Source organism: Geotrypetes seraphini, chromosome 8 (assembly GCF_902459505.1).
Source record: "Geotrypetes seraphini chromosome 8, aGeoSer1.1, whole genome shotgun sequence".
In the NCBI taxonomy this organism is placed as follows: Eukaryota; Metazoa; Chordata; class Amphibia; order Gymnophiona; family Dermophiidae; genus Geotrypetes; species Geotrypetes seraphini.
In genome coordinates this window covers 169,451,040-169,473,160 of record NC_047091.1, presented here as the reverse complement: position 1 = coordinate 169,473,160, position 22,121 = coordinate 169,451,040, and the positions used below count along the sequence as shown (strand labels likewise).

The window sequence follows — 22,121 nt, the reverse complement described above, 5'->3', positions numbered from 1 at the left end:
ACCTCTCACATATAGAATCTAAAAAGCTAGAAGGAGGCTGGGTCAAACAGTGTTTTTTCTCACCAGCTATAGGGAAAAAGGCAGGTGTTGCTATTTTAATTAATAAAAAATGCTCTGCTTCATTTAAACTAAAAGCTTCAGATATTCATGGAAGATGGATAATGGTGGAAATGAATATGGGAAATACTACCATGACGTTAATCAATATATACGCCCCTAATTCGAACCAAAATGAATTCTTTAAAACTCTTCAACAACTGATCATACCACTGGCTACTTCAAACCTTATAGTAGCAGGGGACTTCAATGCTGTAATGGATCCTTTATTAGATAAAAACCCAAGTAGAGTTATGAAATCTATGGGACTAGATAATTTGATTCAATCTTGTGATTTAATAGATATATGGAGAATACTTCATTTTGATGGTCGGGAATTTTCTTTCTGTTCTCACGTTCACAATTCTTTTTCAAGAATAGATTATATCTTTACTTCAAAACATCTTGCACATCAAGTGACACAAGCAGCCATTGATCCAATTATTCTATCTGACCATGGTGGAGTGTGGATCAAAATTAAAACTACAGATCAAAATAATAACAGACCAATTTGGAAAATAGATAATACAATGTTGGTTGACAAAAATTTTTGTGAAAATCTTCTAACAAAAATGAAAGAATTTTTTCAAATAAATGATAATGATGATATTAACAAAGAAACTTTATGGGATGCCTTTAAGGCAACAATTAGAGGACAAATAATTTCTTATTCGGCTTTTCTAAAAAAACAAATTAAAAAACAATTTTTGATCTTAGAAAAAGAGATTAAAAATTTAGAATCAAAACTTATAGAAAAATGGGAATATTCTATTCAACAAGAATTATTAAAATTAAAAGGTAAATATAATGAGATCTCATCTAAGATGATTAGGAAAGATTTATTTTCTCAACAAACATTGTACTATGGTAATTCAAACAAATCAGGAAGAATATTGGCAAACTATCTTAAAGCGAAAAAAAGAAAAACAAAATTAATAGCAATAAAAGATGAAAATGGAAATATATATACACAAATTGAACCTATTTTAAAACAATTCTTAAAATTCTATAAATCTCTTTATTCTTCCGAAAATTATCTAAATAAAGAAAAAGATGGTTTTGAATTTTTAAAAATGTTAGAGGGTCCAAAAATTCCTGAACATATAAAACGAAGTTTGGAAGAACCAATATCACTAAAAGAATTAGGAACAGCTTTGAAGTCCCTTAGAGTTGGATCCGCTCCAGGTGGTGATGGATATACAGTGGAATTTTATAAAACATTTCAAAACTTTTTATTACCCTATTTATTAAATCTTTATCAATATCAACTCAATAAAGGTTGTATTAAAGGCACTATAGCAGAATCTTTGACTATTGTTTTGCCAAAGTCCAATAAAGATCCCACTTTGGTATCAAACTATAGACCAATATCTTTAATAAATGTAGATGGAAAATTATTAGCAAAAATACTTGCGCTAAGATTAGCTAAAGCTCTCCCCCATATAATAGGTATGCATCAAACAGGATTCGTTGCTCAAAGACATTCATCTCATAATACCAGATTAACATTCCATATGTTATATTTAACAAAGAAAATGAATGAACCTACTTTTGCAATTTCATTAGATGCAGAAAAGGCCTTTGATAGAGTAGAATGGCCTTTTATGTATCAAGCAATGGAATGGTTTGGTATAGGTCCTGGATTTATACAAATGATACAAACAATGTATAGCTCCCCTTCTGCTAGACTATATATTAATAATACGTTTTCAGAAAAATTTAATCTACAGAGAGGAGTTAGACAAGGATGTCCCTTATCCCCTTTGCTGTTTGATATTGTTTTAGAACCCTTAATATTAGCTATCCAACAAGCTAAGGAGATACAGGGTATACCTCATTCAGATAAAGAATATAAGATATCTGCTTACGCAGATGATTTATTACTATATCTGAAGAATCCAGAATCCACCATTCCACATCTACTTGAATTGATTGAGAAATTTGGAAATTTTTCAGGATATAAAATTAATTGGAATAAATCAGAAATTCTTCCATTAAATATACATTGTACAAAAGGTTTATTTGATACATTCCCTTTTGTTTGGAAGGAAGAATATATCAAATACCTTGGAATTTTGATAACAAAAACAGTAGATGAAACAATGAAAATTAATGAAAAATGCTTATTACAAAAAGTAATAGAAATGTGTGAGCAATGGAATCCTTTGCATTTATCTTGGTGGGGAAGAGTACAAACTGTAAAAATGATGATTTTACCGGTAGTGTGTTACCAAATGGGGATGATACCAGTTTTCTTTCAAGATTCGTTTTATACAAAAATAAATAGGACTTTGACAAAATTTATATGGCTTAATAAAAAACCAAGAATTGCTCTAGCGTCATTACAAAAACCAATTAAAGAGGGAGGGGTAAATTTTCCCAACTTTTATAGGTATCATCAAGCCTATATCTTACGTCATGGTATGTATTGGATCCTCCCAGAACCTACAGATAATATTCCAGACTGGTTTTGGCTAGAATGGAGGCTTATGTTTCCATTACGTCTTAATCATGTAATTAGTATCAAAATGCCAAGGTTATACAAAGATCATAAAATATTTATGGATACCTGGAAAACTCTAAAATACATAAGTAATCTTACTCAAATTCCAATTAGTAAATCAACCAACCAAACTATATGGCTAAACCCCAAGATCAAAATTGGCGGTTTTAAAGTCATCTGGAAACATTGGATGATAGCAGGCATTCGCACTTTGGATGATGTAATTAAAAATGATAAATTGCTGGAGTTTTCACAATTGCAACAAAAATTTGGTCTCAATAAAACACAATATTTTAAATGGTTGCAATTGAAGCAATCTATTCAGAAAGGGTTCCCTGAATGGAAAGATCTCGTTAAATATCACAGTTTGGAATTCTTATGTTTCCAGATGGACTCAATAGGTCACAAAGCCGCACAGTGGTATAAATTAATATCCGGATATATAAATAAAAAACCAAAAAATGGTCTTAGAGACATTTGGAGCATTGAGATAAAACACCAAATTAGTGCATCTCAATGGCCACGACTTTGGTCTTGGAGGCTAAAATGTACGGTGTCAGCATCTATGAGACAAACTTGGTTTTTTCTTCTTCATAGAGCTTTTTGGACCCCTACTCGTTTACAAAAAATAGATAGTTCAAGATCTAATAGATGCTGGCACTGTCATATTGAAATTGGGACATTAGATCATCTTTTATTCTTTTGTCCATTTATCCTATCATTCTGGAAATCAATTTGGCCCCAAATTAACAGAATGTTAGAAAATCCAGTAGCCTTGACATATGATACTATATTATTTGGAACAACTATGAGAGCAAAAAGCCAAATTTCATCCAGTAATAACAAACTTTTATTTATTTTAACTGGAATTGCAATACAACAAATTACATTCAATTGGAAACAACATGATAGATTGAACTATATGTTCTGGTGGCATTCGGTATGCCACATATATAAAATGGAACTCGCTATTGCAACACACAAAGGATACATGAATAAATTTAAAAAAATATGGGGACCATTAACCGATTTTTGTAAAGAAGGATAATTTTTCCCATAAATAACACTGGAAACATCTGAAGACCGTTAACATGATTTCTCTAATGAACTTTTCCCATGATAAGATAATTGTTAAGAGGGAAATGGGGTGGGTTTTTCAATTTTGATTATTACATACTAAATTAATATTTAAAAAATGTACAATAAAATTGATTTATGTATTATTGGTTGGGAAGGAGGGTGGGACAGGGGATTATTATATTAATGTTATACTTGATATTAATATATGAGTTAGTCAAGTGTGTATTTAAGTTTCTATTGAGCTTATTTGTAACACTTGTTGTAACACAAAAAAATGAATAAAGATTTAAAAACATTGAGGCAGACAGCAGGCGAATCAGTAGCTCTCAGATCAGATTTCAGGAATAGTATGGGTTTACAAGAAAGAAGATTAACGAGATAAGAACCTAATCTTTTCTTCTTGTACAGCCCCACTCTATTCCTGAACCTCTGTAACAGAGCAGTCGCTCAAACTGCTACCAGAATTGACGATCAAAATGCGGAATCCTGCTTGTCCTCTGTAAAACTTTGTGAATATATGCAGATAAGACCAAGTGCCAGCTCTGCAAATCTCTTCTGGGGAAACCACTGAAGATTCAGCCCACAAGGAAGCAATGCCTTGTGTGGTGGGCCTTCACTGATTTAGGTGGTCGCTTCCCAGCTCTGATATAGGAGGAAGAAATATCCATATGAATCCACCTGGAAATTGATGCCTTCAATGTTGGCCAATCCTTTTGGGCCGAATACCACCTCGATGGTGAATGTCTGCGAGTGGCCAAGGCTATGTCTAAGCTCTATCTGATGGCAGATGCATTTAACAAACTCTTTTGTTCCCCCACAGGTGGACTCTCTGGTGGCACAGGTTACCAAGCAAACATCTCTACCCAGTGAAGGTGTTGTGGTGTTGAAGAATGCACAAGATCACAAAATAGATTTTGTCCGCAAACTCCACGGCCTCTGAGCAGCCGCAGTGGCACCTTTTGTCACCAGGGCCTGTCACTCTAATTTGTTTCACGATCTGGACACTATTGCGGACACAGATCTTCCATTTTTTATTACTAGAGTGGATTACATGGCTGATGCCTTGTTCAGGGTTGTGAGTAAGCTGTTGGCTTACTCTATTTCTGCACGCAGAATGCTGTGGATAAGACAGTGGTCAGGTGATTCTTCTTCAAAGGCGACCCTAAGTAAGCTGCCACAAGACTGCAGGACCTTGATCTGGAGAATGCTGTGGATCTTTAAGCCATCAGCGCTTGATAGAGATGATTTTGGAATCCCTCCAGGAGATAAAGTTAGAGACTCCTCAAGCTCAACATCGCAGTGCTCCTTTATGAGGAGTATTAAACCGCAGTCTTCCTGTTTGCCAGAGCATCCAGACATCCCAAACTCCTACTGTCTTGCTTGTAAGAAGATAACTGGCAGTGTTCACATCAGGCTTCAATGGATGATGTCACCCATTTGTGAGAATATCAAGCCTTCTTGTCCTCGGAGAACACTAATGTCTTTCTAAGCTCTGTGAAAGCCATCTGTGTCAAAAGACAACCACTTGTTTGGCTGATTCATCCTCCTTATTAATGGAGAACCCCATACTTACTCAGAAAGACCTTCTAGATTTTTCTGAGCTCTGAGTGTTTTCTGTGTTAGCACCATTGGATGATGTCAACTAATTATATGGTTGATTCATCCTGCTGATCGACAGAGAATGAAATACCTCTTATAAATAATTTTTACTTATCATAGAAATTTAGCACAGTTCAATTGCAAACTCACAGTTTGAAAATTTAGGTTTCAATTATTTTCATGTCAGAAAAAAAAAACAATTTTCCATTCAGTTTTCATCAACCGCCAACTCTAACTGCTTGATGAAATACCATCAGGTTGTAGGGTGAGTAGGCTTGATACATTATATAATCACACTTTGAGGACATGTCTTTTTCTGAAAAGTTTTTTTTTTTTTTTTTTTTAAAGTAGAGGATAAGGAGCTGGAATGGGCAATAAAGGAAGACAATGATTCTCTAATTTCAAAGCTCCCTCAGGTATGACATAGTACAGTTCAAGCAGTGCCACAGCAATGATAGCCAGCAAAGCAAAGTGGGCCTTCTGCAATTTATGTTATTTGTAAGCTGCAAGTTATCATATACAGATTTAAATACATATGCTGCAGACTGCTTCAGGGTATTTAATAAAACCTGTTACTGAACCAATAAAATGATCAAAACGAGTGATTCATAGTACTTTATCTAAAGGTTTACAGATTTGAAAGGTTTCAAGGAAACATCACATATGTACCTTAATGCCTTTGGTGTCCTCTTCATCAAAAGAGCCGATATCAAAGGCATCTGCAGCATTTACCTCTCCACGAGGAGGAATCAATGGTGGAGGATACTGTAAGATAAAAGTCACAGCAGTAGAAAGATATGGCACATTTGAAAAGGAGACTATTAGGATTTTATTTTAAATACATAGAACTACTTTTCTTTTTAATATTGACCTTTAGGGATCAAATTTTAAAATCACACATGTTGATTGCAAGGAGTGAGATCAATTAATATTTTGATAATATTAACTGATATGACTTCTGTTCTGGTATGTACATTGCTGCCTAGAAAATTACTATATTTAAAATTGGGGTTGCTATTTTTCTGCACAATTAAACATTTTGGCTGACACTATACCTTCAACCTCCCTTCCTCCCCCAGTAGTCTTGCAGTTCTCTCTCTGCCTTACCTTCTACCCTTTCTGGCTGTGAAGGGGTAGCCCAATGGTTAGTGAAGTAGGCTAGGATCTGGGTTTGAATACCACTGCAGCTTCCAGTAACTTTGGACAAGTCACTTAACCCTCTATTGCCCCAGGTACAAAAACTTCAATTGTGCACCCACTAGGGACAGAGAAAATATCTACATATGATAAAGGTAAGCCATTTGATTGTACTACAGATAGATGGCATATCAAATCGCATTACCCTTACCCTTTTCTAAACCTGCCAAGGTCATGGGCAGTACCTATAACAGGGTTACTGGATTTAAAGATGGACAAACCTGGATGTATGGCCCCACCCTGTTCTACCCCTAGCCCCATCTTGTTCCACTTCCAGCCCTGCCCCCCAAAAGACGCATCTCTTTTTCCCAAACTCCAGACCAGAGGGGGAAGAGGAAAGGGAGAGTGAGAATGAAAGAGATGCCAAACTGCTGGGTGGGGGCAGAGGTACAATTAAGTTTAATTTTTTTAAAATGTTGAGATTAATCTGATTAAAAATTTTAACTGTCGAATAGACCTAATGAAAACTGCATATAAGTATCACTTTCCGATTAAATATTTTGATTTACATTTATTGATAGCATTTCTAGGTACGTCACATTAAAAGATCAGAAATGCACATACAATAACCTGACATATGGAAAGATTAGGTTCTTACCTTGCTAATCTTCTTTCTTATAAACAGGAATGGTAGTATTGGCTCGCGGGTTAAATCCCGCAAGGGTTGTAGGGAGCCCACTGTTTTGTTTTCATGCTCCATTTCCCATCACTCTGGGATGAGCTCCACCCCCCTCAGTTGGTACCAAAGCTTCTTGCAAGTTAGAGTGCCAACATAAGAGAAGGAGCGGAGAAACTCCCCGGAAATACATAAGTCTGCTCTATTTAAATCCAGCTATAAAAAAATTCTTTCACTTTCTACTGTGAGTCTGTAAGGAGATTTCTGTTGAGAATTTTTCTCTCTCTCTTCCTGGGATGGACATCCAAATCCCAATTTTATAAAGTTGAGATATGGATGTCTAAAACTGCAGTATGTCCTTATGGCAAGGGAGCATGGTCTAGGTGTACTTTGGGTGAGATTAGAAAGGGGTCAAAATAGATGTTTGACTCCAATTCCAGATGAATAAATGGAGATCCATGTCCAAACGATGGAGTCTGTGTTTAACCTGATACTTGGTATGTTCAAGTTATAGAAATGTGCTTCAATTGAGCAGCTCTCCATTGGAGGAAGTAAGGGAGGTCATAGTAAGTATTTGTCTGTCCTTGGAGGGCTCACGGTTGAAAAAAAAAAAATGAAAAAGAAAATTACAAAGAGTTGCAGAGGAATTTAAACCAGGGCCCTTTGGTTCTTAATCTAAGCTCTCAGCTGGCTGCTTTAACCATTAGGCTATTCCTCCATGTTGATATATGGCCATTTTATAACATGAATGTTTCTATGCTGTTGCAATTATGCCCCTGTCCCTTGCTTTGCCCCTTTTGGACATTTTGGTTTGTAAAATTGATATTCATGCTGGATGTCCATTTCTTGTGTATATTAGAACAGATTCTATGTCAGCAGATCCTGTTCTAAATAAATGGAAAATGGATGTCTATATGTGATGTATGACTCAGACATACTTATTTTGAGTTGGACATCCTTTCTAAAATCTGCTTCCATGTTACTACGAGTATGTTAAATTTCTCTGCAAATGGTTGATTTCCTTTCAGGGCAGTAGTTACACTTCTCCCTCCATATCCATGGTGGTTAGGCCCGTGAATATTAAAAAAACCACAAATAATATTCGGGCTGGTTTTGCCCCTAACCTCCGCTTCCTCCAGCTATTTTGAGCCCTGTAAGCCCCTCCTTAAACCTTACCTGATGGTCTAGTGGGTTTTTGGGCAGGAGTGATCTTCCCACGCTCCTGCCCTATGCAGATTGCTCACAGGAAATGGCTGCCTTGAGCTCCCGTCATCTCTCGAAAATACGATGGGAGCTCAAGGCAGCCATTTCCTGTGAGCAATCTGCATGGGGCAGGAGCGTGGGAAGATCGCTCCTGCCCTGAAAACCTGCTAGACCACCAGGTAAGGCTTACGGGGGGGCTTACAGGGCTTAAAATAGCCCGAAAAAAGAAAAATGAATTTTTGGTTTAAAATCGTGAATAAGTGAATCTGTAGATACGGAAACTGCGAATACAGAGGGGGAATTGTATATTTTTTTGGAAATTGAGTATAAATACGAGTATTAGTGAAAATGGTGCCTTAGTTGAGTTATTTCTAATTGCACTGTTTCTTTTTCACTTTTTCTCTCCTTAATTGTGGGCTGGAAATGTATTTGAATTTGGATTCTATTTTCTTTTTTGAATTTCTTTAAGTTTGTATTACTGTGTTTCCTATTTTGTTCCACTATACACACTGAAAATTATTAAATTAAAATGGTTTGGCATGTTCAATACATCACTATAATATCCAGGGTTGTTTAAAAAATATTTTACCTTTTGTAAATAGACTTGTTGCCAGTCAATTCCTTGGAAAAAAGGATGATCTTTCACTTCATGTGCACTGCAGAAAAAGCAAAATTTGTTAAGTAGAGATGGAAGCAATTTGGAGACCAAGTTTCATACTGTTTACATATTTTTAATTATAGATCCTCTATCAATAGCATTTTACTGATGGATTTTACAACAATTTTCAGATTCTGGATGGGAGGTGGTCCAGGAACATAGCCGACCCTTAAGAGATTGAAATGGTGTTCCACAGGAGACAGTAAGGTTGCCATTTTGAGATCAGAAGAAGGTATTCTCTGGGAGTAATGAAGGGGGTGAGGAGAAAGGATGAATGTCTCATAAAGCGGCTGATCTACATTTTTTTTTTGGGGGGGGGGGAGTAAAAGAAGTAGATTACCATTTAGGAAGGGCAGATGATTCATTGAGCCATCAAGGAAATGAGCCATTCAAGGCTAGATTCAGTAAATGGCAATCAAAAGAAAATGCTCATTGCTATTCTACAATTAGCACTCAAAGATAAATGCCCATTATAGAATAGCAGTGAGTGCCAACTTTGGCACCCAAATTTGGACACCAGGACATATGCCTGCTGCAGCCAGGTGTAATTCCTGGCACCCAATTTGGGTGCAAATCCTGGTATTCTATAACACTATTCAAAAATTTTAGGAACACTTCTGACCTATCCATGCTCCTTCCATGGCCATGCCCTCTTTTGTGCCACAAGTTATGAGATTTGGGTGCACATTGTTATAGAATAGCAGATAGCAAGATAAGTGCACAAATTCAAACTGGTGCCAATTAGCACCTAAATAATTGCACTAATTGGCTTATTAGCCAATTTAATAATAATAACAACTTTATTTTTATATACCGCAGTACCACAAACAGTTCAAAGTGGTTTACAGTGTAAGAGACTGTACATTTACAGCGAAGATACAATGCGAACTGTACATTTTCAGTAAAGGTATTTATACAGCAAAGAAACAGTGTAGATTTACCATGCAGGAGATTGTACATATACAGCAGAGATATGTATATAGTGGAGAGGCGGTGCGAGAGGCATTATAAAGAACAAAGCAGTGTACAAAACCAATGCAGAGTGGTGAATGTCAGGAAGACAACTAGTATCAGTTATAGGATGGTAGTATTTGATTATTTGGTGATGGGGGAGGTTCCAGAAATTTGTCATAGAGGAAAGATTTGAGAGATTTCCTGAAGGATGAGTAAGATGGGGCAGCTGAGATGAGGGTGGTCAGGCAGTTTGTCCATCTGCCAGCTTGGTATGAGAGTTCTATTGAAGAATCTTTTGTAAGTGCATCCCTTTGGGGAAGGGTAGGTAAACAGGTTGGCATTATACGTGCGAGTGGTTCCAGGGAACACGAAGTGGTGAGACAGATAAATCAGGGATAAGCCAGTTAAGGTTTTGAAGCTGAGACAGGCAAATTTGAAGATGACTCTCGCTTCTATTGGCAACCAGTGCAGTTTTCTATAATAAGGGGTGATGTGGTCTGACTTTTTGAGGCCAAAGATTAGGCGGACCGCGGTGTTTTGGATAAGTCTCAGTCGCTGGATGGTTTTCTTGTAGGAGCCTATATAAATTATATTACAGTAATCCAGTGTGCTTAGGATTAGGGATTGGACCAGCAATCTGAAGGAGGGGAAGTCGAAGTAATGTTTGATTGTACGGAGTTTCCAGAGGGTATAAAAGCATTTTTTGACCTGGGCGTTGGTGTGGTCTTCGAAGGTCAGGCAGCGGTCTAGGATGACTCCAAGGATTTTGATGGTGGGGTTAATAGGATAAGTTAGGCCGTTAAGTTGTAGGGTGGTGTTCGTTAATTTGTGGTTGGGACTTGCTAGGAAGAGTTTGGTCTTTTCTGGATTTAGTTTCAGTTTGGACTGAGTGGTCCAGTGTTCGACTAAAGTAAGTACTGATGAGATGTGTTGCTCTGTTTCTTGCGAGAATGAGTAGATGGGGATGACAATTGTGATGTCATCTGCGTAGATGTAGGATTTCAACTTTCGGTCAGATAACATATGTCCCAGTGAAGTCATGTAGATATTGAATAGAGAAGGTGATAGGGGGGAGCCTTGTGGAACATCACAGGGGTTGGACCAGGTGTGGGAGTAGGTTCCCTCGTTGTGTACTTGGTAGGTGCGGTTTTTTAAGAAGCCTGTGAGCCAGGTTAGTTGAGTGCACATCTTGGATTGGCACCCAATTTTGGGGATAACATACAGAATCTATTCAAAGTTCTTAAAACGCATGCAGATTGTGAAAAATTACAGGTAGACCTTAGGAAACTGGAAGACTGGGCATCCAAATGTCAGATGAAATTTAATGTGGACAAATGCAAAGCGATGCACATTGGGACGAATAACCCAAATCATAGTGCCCAGGAAAAAGATCTGGGTGTCAATGTAGACATTACGATGAAACCTTCTGCTCAATGTGTGGCGGCAGCCAAAAAGCGAACAAGATGCTCAGAATTATTAAAAAAGAGATGGGAATTGGAAAGATTATAAGAACATAAGAAACGCCTTCACCGGATCAGACCTAGGTCTATCTAGTCCGGCGATCCGCACACGCGGAGGCCCAGTTAGGTGCTCCCTGTTGGAGACCCGGATTTCCCATATCCCCCGATATGATTTGCAAGAAGGTGTGCATCCAACTTGCGCTTGAAACCCTGAACACTAGTCTCTGCCACAAGCTCCTCTGAGAGAGCATTCCAAGCGCTCACCACTCGCTACTTTTTGGTGGAATTCAGTGTGCCATATTTATAAGATGGAAAGGGTATTTGCTCTGCAACAAGGTAATTATAATAAGTTTAAAAAGATTTGGGGGCCATTGGCGATTTATTCTAATGATCAGACATCTTAAACACCAAAATATTGAATAAGATATGGGGGTGGGATTCTGAAGGATAATAATTGATAATTGTTATTTATTGGTATATGGGTGGGAGGGGTAAGCTTCTTATATAATTATTTATTTATTTGGAGTAATACAAATTGGTATCTGGGAGGGAGGGATGGGTTTCTTATATAATTATTTATTTGGAGTAATACAAATAAGAATGTCAAGTGATGAATTAAGGTATTTCTGAATGATTGTTGTACACTTGTTGTAATTTTTGAAAATGAATAAAGATTTATAAAAAAAAAAAAGAGATGGTTAACAAGACTAAGAATGTTATATTTCAATCGTGTTTATTGAGCAGCAAGTAAAGAGTACAAACAGCGCTACAACAATCTCTAATAAATGTACAGGTTTAACAACAAATGAGGAAATAACACGCTCAAAATTTTCATTAAGCCCCCAAACCCTTCCCCCCAATCCCACCCCGCCCAACAGAAACCTACCAATATGAGTGGAGTGCCTGGAACCACAAAATCATGCTACCTATTCAAGAGACAGCTGCGCACTCTGGGGTCAACGTGGCCCAAAAGACCCGCCAAATGCATTTAAATTGACGTCCTTGAAAAGAGTCAAAATCCTGAAACTGCAATCTTTCCATCTTCAGCAAAGTAAGCATCTGCATCCGCCACTGAGAGAGGCAGGGAGGAATCTGAGCAAGCCAGTTAAGTAAAATAACTTTCTTCCCCAATAGAATGGCATGCTGTAAAAATAGACGATAGCCACTGGGAACAGGTGCATGCAGCGAAAATGTCAAACAATATCAGAGAGTCCAACTTCACTCCACAGGTCCAGATAGAGGACACACAGATGAGTAAACTGTTCCAAAAAGACAAAACATATGTCCGAGCATAGCTGGAACATGACCACATTTAGGACAAGCTCTTGTCCGAGAAAGTCCCATATGTCTAGCTCTGTTGGGCACTATATAAAGGCGCAAAGTAAACTTATAATGTTGTTCCCAATGGAGCACGTTGCTGAAGACTCTTGCTGCTACCAGGACATGTTTTTTGTAATCCACAAGCGATAACTGATTGCCAAGATCAAGATTCCAAACATCGACATATGTAGAATAATGCAGTTCCGTTGTAGAGTCCTGGAGATAGCGATGATGAAACCTCAACAGAAGTATAACATGTAGCCAATTCATCCTGAACATCCTCCATGAGGTCCTCCCAAGGAAGGCTGTGAATATAGTGTTTGATTTGTAAGTAGGAAAAGATATCTCCAGGCAACAAAGAATAATCTGTTTGTAAAGTAGCAAAGGATTTCATACGGCCCTCTTCGGTAAGTAAATGCAACAAATAATAGATACCTTTCGCTTTCCAATGATGAAATATAGAGCCAATTTGGCCCGGCAGAAATTCCGGATTCCCACAAATAGCAAGGTAAGCAGACACCTTTACAGAAAAGCCATGACGTTTACATGTCCAACGCCAAGCAGCTATCGCTACAGGCAAAATCCACGAGCGCTAGAGTATATCCGGCTGGTGGAGACCCATCTTATGTAAATAACAGCTAAAATGCCAGGGACCCATGAAAGACAATTCCATGACAGTGGCAGAAAAATGCTGCATTTTATTGTACCAGTCATGGATATGCCTCATGGCACAGGCTATTGTTAAATATTGAGCAGACCCAATCCCGCATAACATCTGGGTGTCTGTATGATGAGTATAGGAAGATGGGCTCGCCTGCCCTGCCAGAGGTAGGCTTGCAAGAGAGAACATAGCCGCTTCTCATCCTTTACTTTCAAAACTAAAGGGAGCATTTGGAATAAATAAAGCCACTTTGGAGCCAATATCATGTTAAATAAGTGAACACGGCCCAAAAGAGAAAGCGGATATGCTCTCCAAAGTTGCAACTTAACAATAGTTTCGGACAATAGTTTAGACACAATTTCTTTGTAGAACAAAGTCAAATTAACAGGTATCTGAACATCCAGGTAGTTCAAAGCAACCAGCTTCCACTGCAGCAGAAACTGGCCCTCCCAGCCATCTTTAACCTCCTTCAGAAAAGGCATAGTTTTAGATTTAGTAAGATTAAGAGAGAAACCCGACAGAGCTCCATAAGCAGAAATGACATCTATTAGTGCAGATAAGGAAGCGGAAGGCTGTGTTAACAAAAGCAAGAGATCATCTGCATATGCCATAACCTTCACCCGGAAAGGAGGATCATCCACTTCAAGAACCCAGGCATCCGCCAACAGGGTACACAACAGGGGTTCCAAGGAGAGAACAAATAACAAAGGCGATAAAGGACATACCTGTCACGTACCCCGAGCAATCTCAAAAGGGGTCCATTAAGTAGTATGTAAGCCATAGGACCAAAATTTAACACCTGCGCAGTCATCAAGAAAGGACCGCCAAAACCCATATATTCAAGCAATGGAAACAAAAAACCCCAGCCCACCCAATCAAAGGCTTTCTCAGCGTCCAGGCTGACGACCATAGAAGGGATCTGATGATGCTGGCAATACGCCATAGATAACAGCAATTTACGGACATGAACAGCCGACTGACGACCCCTTACAAATCCAGCCTGTTCAGATCCTATAAGCCGAGGCAGAATGGCCGCCAGCCTGGACGCCAAGATACCAGACAACAATTTAAGATCTACGTTTCTAAGAGAAATTGGGCGATAAGAAGTGACCAAGTCTGGTGGCAAACCCGGTTTAGGAATTAAAATTATCTGTGCCGTGTTCTCATGAATTGGCAAGGGGGCCCCATCCAATATATCCTGGAAATACGTGGCCAGGGGCTTAATCACCTCTAACTGCAAAAGTTTATAAAATTCACCTGAAAAACCCTCTGGGCCAGAAGCAGACCGGAGCTTAAGAGTAGTAATAGCCTTCTGCAATTCCTTCCCCGTGATGGGGGCCCCAAGGACCCGCCCTTCAGCCATATTCAAACAGGGTAAGCCACACCGTGCCAAATATTCCAAGACAGCATTGGGCTGAGGAGACTCCCCGGCCGAATACAAGGTGGAGAATTAATCCCAAAACAAAGTACCCATTTCCTCCGGAGACGTAAGCGAACCATTCAAATCTTGCATCGCCGCCACATGGCACATTGGCCCAGACCACGCGTGCCAATAAAGCACCCAGTTTGTTACCAAACCGATGATAATAGCCTTTACGATAAAACATCGCTTTTTGAGTTTTTTTGTGTATTAAAGAATTCAAACTGAGCTGCGTGGCAGACAACAGATCCCTATTCTTCCTGGTCGGATGCCGGATAAAAGCTCGCTTGGCCGCCCCCAATTGCTTCTCCAAGTTCAATATACCAGCTGCTAATCGCTTTTTCCGTGCACTAACAAAAGCTATCACCTCTCCGCGCAAAACCACTTTAGCGGTCACCCAATACAAAGAAGACTGATCTACATGTAAAGCATTGACTCTCATAATCCGCCCACTTCTTATGTAAAAATTCCTGGAACTCTGCATCCTTATATAAATAGGACGGAAAACACCAGTTACGAGCACCACAAGGTCAGAGATCAAGGTCTACATACAATGATCAGAGACCTCCTCTGGTCCTATCGCAGCCCCAGAAACCAAATCGAAAGCCTTGGAACTAACAAAATTATAATCTATGCGTGAATATGTGCCATGCACCCACGAGAGATGACTGTAATCTCTCTCAGTTGGATGCAAAACACACCAAGCATCTAGCAATTGTAATTTAGACACAAATGATGGCAGAACAGAAGAAAGACGACTCAACTGGGCACAAGATGACCGATCCAGCTGAACATCCATTACACAATTCATATCTCCCGCCACAATTAAGGCGGTATCCTGATACGGGGCCAAAAGCAAAAAGAGCTGCCGAAAGAAGGAAGCATCTATCAAATTAGGCTCATATACCACCAATAACAAAAAATCCTGTACCTGATACTGTAACTTAACCACCAAATAACGACCAGCCGTATCAGACAACAAAAGTTCCGTTTTACAGGGAGCAGATTTATGGACCAGTACCGCTATGCCTCCCCACCGGCCCCCCCCCCCCCAACAACGAGAAATGAATGTCACCCACCCAATCACATTTCAGCTTCAAGTGTTCAATATCACGAAGCCTAGTTTCCTGCAGACAGGCAATAGACGCGGAATGCTGCCGAAGAGCCCGCAAAAATTTGGTCTAGTTTATGTATTAGGATTTTATATACCGTCTAACAAGGTTATCTATGCGGTTTACAATCAGGTACTCAAGCATTTTCCCTATCTGTCCCGGGGGCTCACAATCTATCTAACGTACCGGTACTGCCGTAGAATGTCCATCATATGTGTTTTATATTAATCCCCTTTGATACTGGGAGAATAGAGACTGGATTAGCCATTCCTTTATTTATAGAACTAATATCAGTCTGTGAACAGGAATCACAGCTACTTCTTTAGGGGCCTCAATGTACTTAAGAAAGTCTAATATGCCTCTTCTAAATTCAGTTTCCTGTTGAATCATATAAGGCATTTTCTTTGCTAACTTCAGGAGGAGTTTTGAATAAGTTATATTCTTTTACAATGATGTAGCCTAATAGAAGTGGCAGAAAATTAGAGGAAAATCTGTGGACATTCCTCTTTGTAAGTTGCAGAGATTTATGGTAATACTGCAAATCCTATGACATTTCCAAGTGGAAAGACTTTTCTGATGATTGTTACTCTAAAGCAGTGCTTCTCAAACCTCACCCAGAGGCACACCAAGCCAGCTAGGCTTTCAGGAATGTCACAATGAATATTCATGAAATTTATAGCATTCAATGGGTGTCTACTATCTGCAAATATATACCATCCATATTCATTTGTGGTAATCCTAAAACTCAACTAGTGAGGTGTGCCTTAAGAGAGTGTATGAGGCAGGTTTAAAGAAAGCAGAGTTAGTATCTTTCTCCATGTTAGAATAATGATAAATAAGGAGATATAGCAGATGTTTCTCCTGCTGTTTGCACAGGAGTAACCTGTAGCAAAGTGTTTTGGATTTTTATGAAGAATCATTTAGCAGTATTTAATTTTGGCAGTAAGTTCGGAAATCCTTAAAAATGTTAATTATATTTGTCTGAACAGCTGATGGAGCATGAGAAGGAACAGAAGCTGAAGGAGATGGTTTGTCTGCCACTGCTACTAGACGTTTTGACAAAATAAAAATCAGGAGTTGATTTCTTTTTGCTAGTGAAGGACTACTCTGTTGAGAAATGGAAGCCAAGCTAGTGTGCTTTGGTTGAAAGGAACCTACTATTATCAAATTATCTCAACAGTTTTCTAGTACAGGCTTGTGCTGACAGTCCTGCTCTCAAAATCAATTCCAGGCCGAGATTTTAGAGCTCAGGTTTTGCACCAGTACCTGAGCACTGAGATTTTGTGCCCGGACTTTGGCATCCAGACTCTGCACTGTTGGATCCAGTGCCTACTGTTTTGATCCTTGATATGCTGCTTTCATTGTACAGATCTTTAGCTCCTATCTTTTGGCTCTAAGGCATGGCATCATATCCAATTTCTTGTGCTGTGTATGGGTTTTGTTGCACTTCTGTCTCATTCTCTTGCTAACACATGATCTCTCTGGACTATGACTGTTCTCTGAGGGCCAATGCATGTGGGAAATATATCCAGTTCTCTTGAATGCATGTGAAGCACCTCCAGGTCAAATATTTACTTGCCTCTTCTTTACAGCAGAGTCCTGCACAATCAAGTGTTCTGAAAGCTAAAGCCTGTGGATTGAGTACACCTTTGATGACATCATAAGAACATAAGAATAACCACTCTGGGTCAAACCAATGGTCCATCTAGCTCAGTATCCTGCTTCCAACAGTGGCTAATTCAGGTCACAAGTATCTGGCAGAACTCCAAAAAGTAACAAGATTCCAGAATCCCAAAGGCAAACAAGATTTCAGAACCCTAAAGAGAAGGAAGATTCCATGCTACCCCAATACCATGGACAACAGTGGCTTCCCCTGTGTCTATCTCAATAGCAGACTATGAATTTTTCCTCCAGGATCTTGTTCAACCCTTTTTTTAAATCCAGCTAGGCTAACCACTGATCACAAAATCTAGCAAAGAATTCTAGAGCTTAACTATTTTTTGAGTGAAAATTTCAGAGCTTAACTATTCTTTGTGCTAGAGCTGCACCAATTGCCCTTGTGTGCTACATTAAAAAGAGATTAGGTTCTTATTTTGATAATATCTTTTCTAGTGGACAGGTGTGCCATTCTGTATAGTAGGGTATTCTCCCCATGATTATGAGTCATGCAGAAGGAATCCACCCCAGGTTTTCAACTCCTTCTCCTTTTCCAGAGGGCTCTGCTCCCCCCCTTCAGTTTGTACCAAAGCAGGCGAAGCCCTATATAGAAACACATAAGAAGGAGGGGTACGGGGAGACTCCCCAATATATTTCTGTTCTGAAAGAAGTATAACAAACATTGTAATTGAGCAATCCAAACATCGAAATAACTATACCAAACAGAAACATTTATGGAGCTCAAACATTCCCCAATGTGTTATTGCAATAGATTATTCTACATACTCTTAAAGTCTGTCTGATATCAAAATCTCAGTTTTGACTCAAACTTTCTGAATGAGATAGCAGGCAGGTGAAGAAATGACAGGGTGGGGTTCAAGAATGACACACCTATCTACTAGAAAAGATATTAGCAAGGTAAGAACATAAGAATAGCCTTACTGGATCAGACCAATGGTCCATCTAGCCCAGTATCCTGCCTTCACGGAGGCCAATCCAAGTCACAAGTACCAGGCAAAACCCCAAATAGTAGTAGCATTCCATGTCACCGATCCAAGGCAAGCAGTGGCTTCTCCCATGTCAGTCTCAACAGCAGTTTATGGACTTTTCTTCCAGGAACTTGTCCAAACCCTTTTTAAAACCACTCTTACCACATCCTCCGGCAATGCATTCTAGAATCTAACTATTCTCTGAGTGAAAAAATATATCCTCTGAGTGAACCTAATCTCTTTTTCTAGTGCAATAGGTGTGTCATTCTGGATAGTAGGGATGTACAAAAGCAGACTCAGAAATCTAGGGCGGGAACTCTGAGCCTGCTTGTAACACCAAGGACGGTGTCTTTCTGTGCTGCCATTTCCACTTTGTAGAACTTGGAGAATGTATGTAGTGTGGACCAGATCAATGCCCTACAAATCTCCTCAGATGAAATCGCTTGAGCTTCCATCCACAAAGAAGTCATGCTTCTTGTCAAATGCATTCAAAGAGACTGGTGACTGCTTGCCACAGGCAATATATGCTGACAAGATGGCCATGCATATCCATCTTGAAATGGTAGCCTTGGATGCTGGTCTGCTGCATCTAGCCTGACTGGTGAACATAAACAGATGGTCAGAGAGTAAGAAATCATCAGTAACCGCTAGATAATGTAGGTCAACTCTCCTCACATCCAGCTTTCGCAAAATCTGATACTCTTTCTTTGACCCTGTGAACTGAAACAATGTTAACCTTACTTCTTACTTCCTTTCATCTAGCTGCTTTGTATGCCAGGAATAAACTACCTAAGTTTGTTCATCATGCCCCTTCACTTGTTTAAAAGCAGAGTGAAAAATCACCTTTTTGATGTAGCCTTCAGTCCATAACCCTACTCCCCACTGCCCTAGCCAGCAGATTAACCATTCTCCATAACTGTATCTATGGCATCCTGTTTGTATGTCTTGTCTGTCTAGATTATAAGCTCCTTTGATCAGGGACTGTCTCCTTCATGACTGTACAGCACTGCATACATCTGGTAGCGCTAAAGAAATAGTACCGTGTTTCTCCGAAAATAAGACAGTATCTTATATTAATTTCGGGCCCAAAAACACACTAGGTCTTATTTTCGGGGTATGTACATGATCATCTCTCCCTTCCTCTCCTTCACCCCAATTCTTCCTCTTGTCTTTCTCTCCCCCACATGTGCAGCATCTTTCTTCCCCTCCATCCCAACCCCCTGTGCAGCAGAACCCTTGCGCAGCTTCTATCCTTCCTTCACATCCCCCTGTGCAGCAGAACCCTTGCCAAGCTTCTATCCTTCCCTCCCATCCCTTGTGCAGCAGAACCCTTGAGCACCCCCTGCCACCAAACCCCCGCTGACCCTCAATCCTTCCCTCCTATCCGAACCCCGCCGACCACGAGCGAGCCCTACATACCTTCATCCAAAGCAGCATCGGGCCAGCAGCACTCTAAACAGGCTGCTTCAGCCTTCTCCACCGAGGAATTCCCTTTGCTGCATTACTGATGACATCTTCAGTAATGCGGCAGAGTGAATTTCCCAGTGGAGAAGGCTGAAGCGTCCTGTTTAGAGTGCTGCTGGCCCAATGCTGCTTTGGATGAAGGTATGTAGGGCTCATGGTTGGCGGGGTTCGGATGGGAGGGAAGGATGGAGGGTCAGCGGGGGTTTAGCTGCACGGCAGGAGCAGCGGTGGGGGAGGGGGGGAGGTTGAAGAGTTGCTGCTGGTGAATCCCGGGACTGGGGCTTACTTTTGAGGTAGGGCTTATATTAAGACCTACCCCGAAAATCATGCTAGGGCTTATTTTTGGGGTAGGTCTTATTTTCGTGGAAACATGGTAGTAGTAGTAGTAGACATGGAAAGCCGATACAACCTTCGGAAAAAAGGATGGGATTGTGCGCAAAGGAAACTCCCACCTCCACGATCCTGAGGAAGGGCTCCCTACACGGCAGTGCCTATAGCTCCGAGACTCTTCTCGCTGACGTAATGGTCAAGAGGAAAACGATCTTGATAGTAAGATCTATTAAAGATGCCTTTCGAATAAGCTCATACGGAGCTTGACTCAGTCCGTGCAAGATCACGTTAAGGTTTCATGATGGAAACAATTGTTTTACAGGTGGTCTAAGCCTTAGCGTCTCTTTCAGGAATCTGGCTATGTCAGGATGAGAAGCCAGGGGAGCTTTGTGTCCTCAGGCTATGAATCACAAGAGGCCCACCAATTGGACCCTGAGTGACACCTCTGCGAGGCCTTTGTCAAGACCTGCTTGGAGGAAAGCCATCACCAAGGAGATTGGAGCATTAAACAGCTCCACCTTTTCTTTCATGCACCAGTGCTGAAATGTCTCCCATGCTTTAGTGAAAGTGGAGATTGTTGTAGACTTTTTGGCTCTGAGAAGAGTAGCAATAACTACCTCTGAGCAACCTTTGTGATCTAACGCCACACACTCAAGGGCCATGCCATAAGACCAAAGCGATTCGGATCTTCTATGACCATTGGGCCCTGAGAAAGAAGATCAGGATGTACCTGTAATCTGAGACCTTTGTCCCTCTGTAGACATACCAAGGATGGTGTGGCACAAGCATCACTCTTTCTGGGTGGCTTCCTATTCTGTGGAGTATCTGCCTTATCATGAGTCATGAAGAAAACATATGCAAGAGCTCGTTCTTTGGCCATGGCTGTACTAGAGCATCCAGCCCTGTGATTCAGGGCTCAAATATTCGTCTGGAAAAAATAGTCTGCTTTCTTATTTCTTACCATAGCCATCAGTTCGAAAGTTAGGCAGCCCCAGTGATGAACAATAGTTTGGAATGCTTATGCAGATAACGTCCATTCTCCTGGGTCTAATGTCTGCCTGCTCAGGTAATCGGCCTGGACATTGTTTACTCCTACTACATGCACTGCGAGCTCTGCCCATTGCAACACCAAGTGGGCTTCAAGATGCAGCTGGACACTTTTGGTGCCTCCTTGGTAATTGGCTTATGCCTCCACTGTAGCATTGTTCAAGAAGACTCAGATCGCCTGTCCCCTAGACTCTTCTCCAGCTTCTGTAATGCCAAATGGCCCAAAGCTCCAACCTGTTGATGAACTACTTTCTCTGGGAGGCCGACCACAGCCCCTGAACTGGGCACCCATTCTAATGACCTCCCCAGCCAAACAGGCTGGCATCCGTTGTCAGAATAACCCACAAGGTTGTCTAGAGGGGCATGCCTCCCAATAATGACTGTGGATGGAGTCCCAAGACATGCTGTTGAAGAATTTGGGGGTCCACGGGAGTGTCATCTGAAATGACATTTGCAGAGATCACTGAGACAGCAGCACATTTTGAAGGGGATGCATGTGAGCTTTTGCTCAAGTAACCACATCTATAGTGGCTGCCATGAAGCCTGGCACCTGGAGGTAGTGTTAAGCTAACAGGACTGGCCTGGCCATATTATATTCTCTATAATCTGAGAGCAAAGCTTCTCTCTGCATGCCTCTGGAAGATAAACATGGCCTTTGCTGTGTTGGGATTGGGATGGAACCAGTTGGCTCTTGTGAAAATTCTTGTGAAATATCCAGCCCAGGCTCTGCAAGACCTGGATCACTTAATTCACTGC

At 40.3% G+C, this 22,121-nt stretch overlaps 1 protein-coding gene across 10 annotated transcripts in view; it reads right to left on the bottom strand.

Annotated features, from left to right (window-relative positions):
* The window catches only part of GRK3 (G protein-coupled receptor kinase 3), a 466,643-nt gene that overhangs the window by 53,257 nt on the left and 391,265 nt on the right, over positions 1 to 22,121 (bottom strand). For all 10 annotated transcript variants that reach the window (XM_033955477.1, XM_033955470.1, XM_033955473.1 and 7 more), the window contains 2 exons: positions 8,884 to 8,950; positions 5,948 to 6,043 (listed from right to left, as the gene is read on the bottom strand). In XM_033955477.1, the coding sequence (XP_033811368.1) occupies positions 5,948 to 6,043; positions 8,884 to 8,950 (163 nt within the window). The remainder of the gene's footprint in view (positions 1 to 5,947; positions 6,044 to 8,883; positions 8,951 to 22,121) is intronic.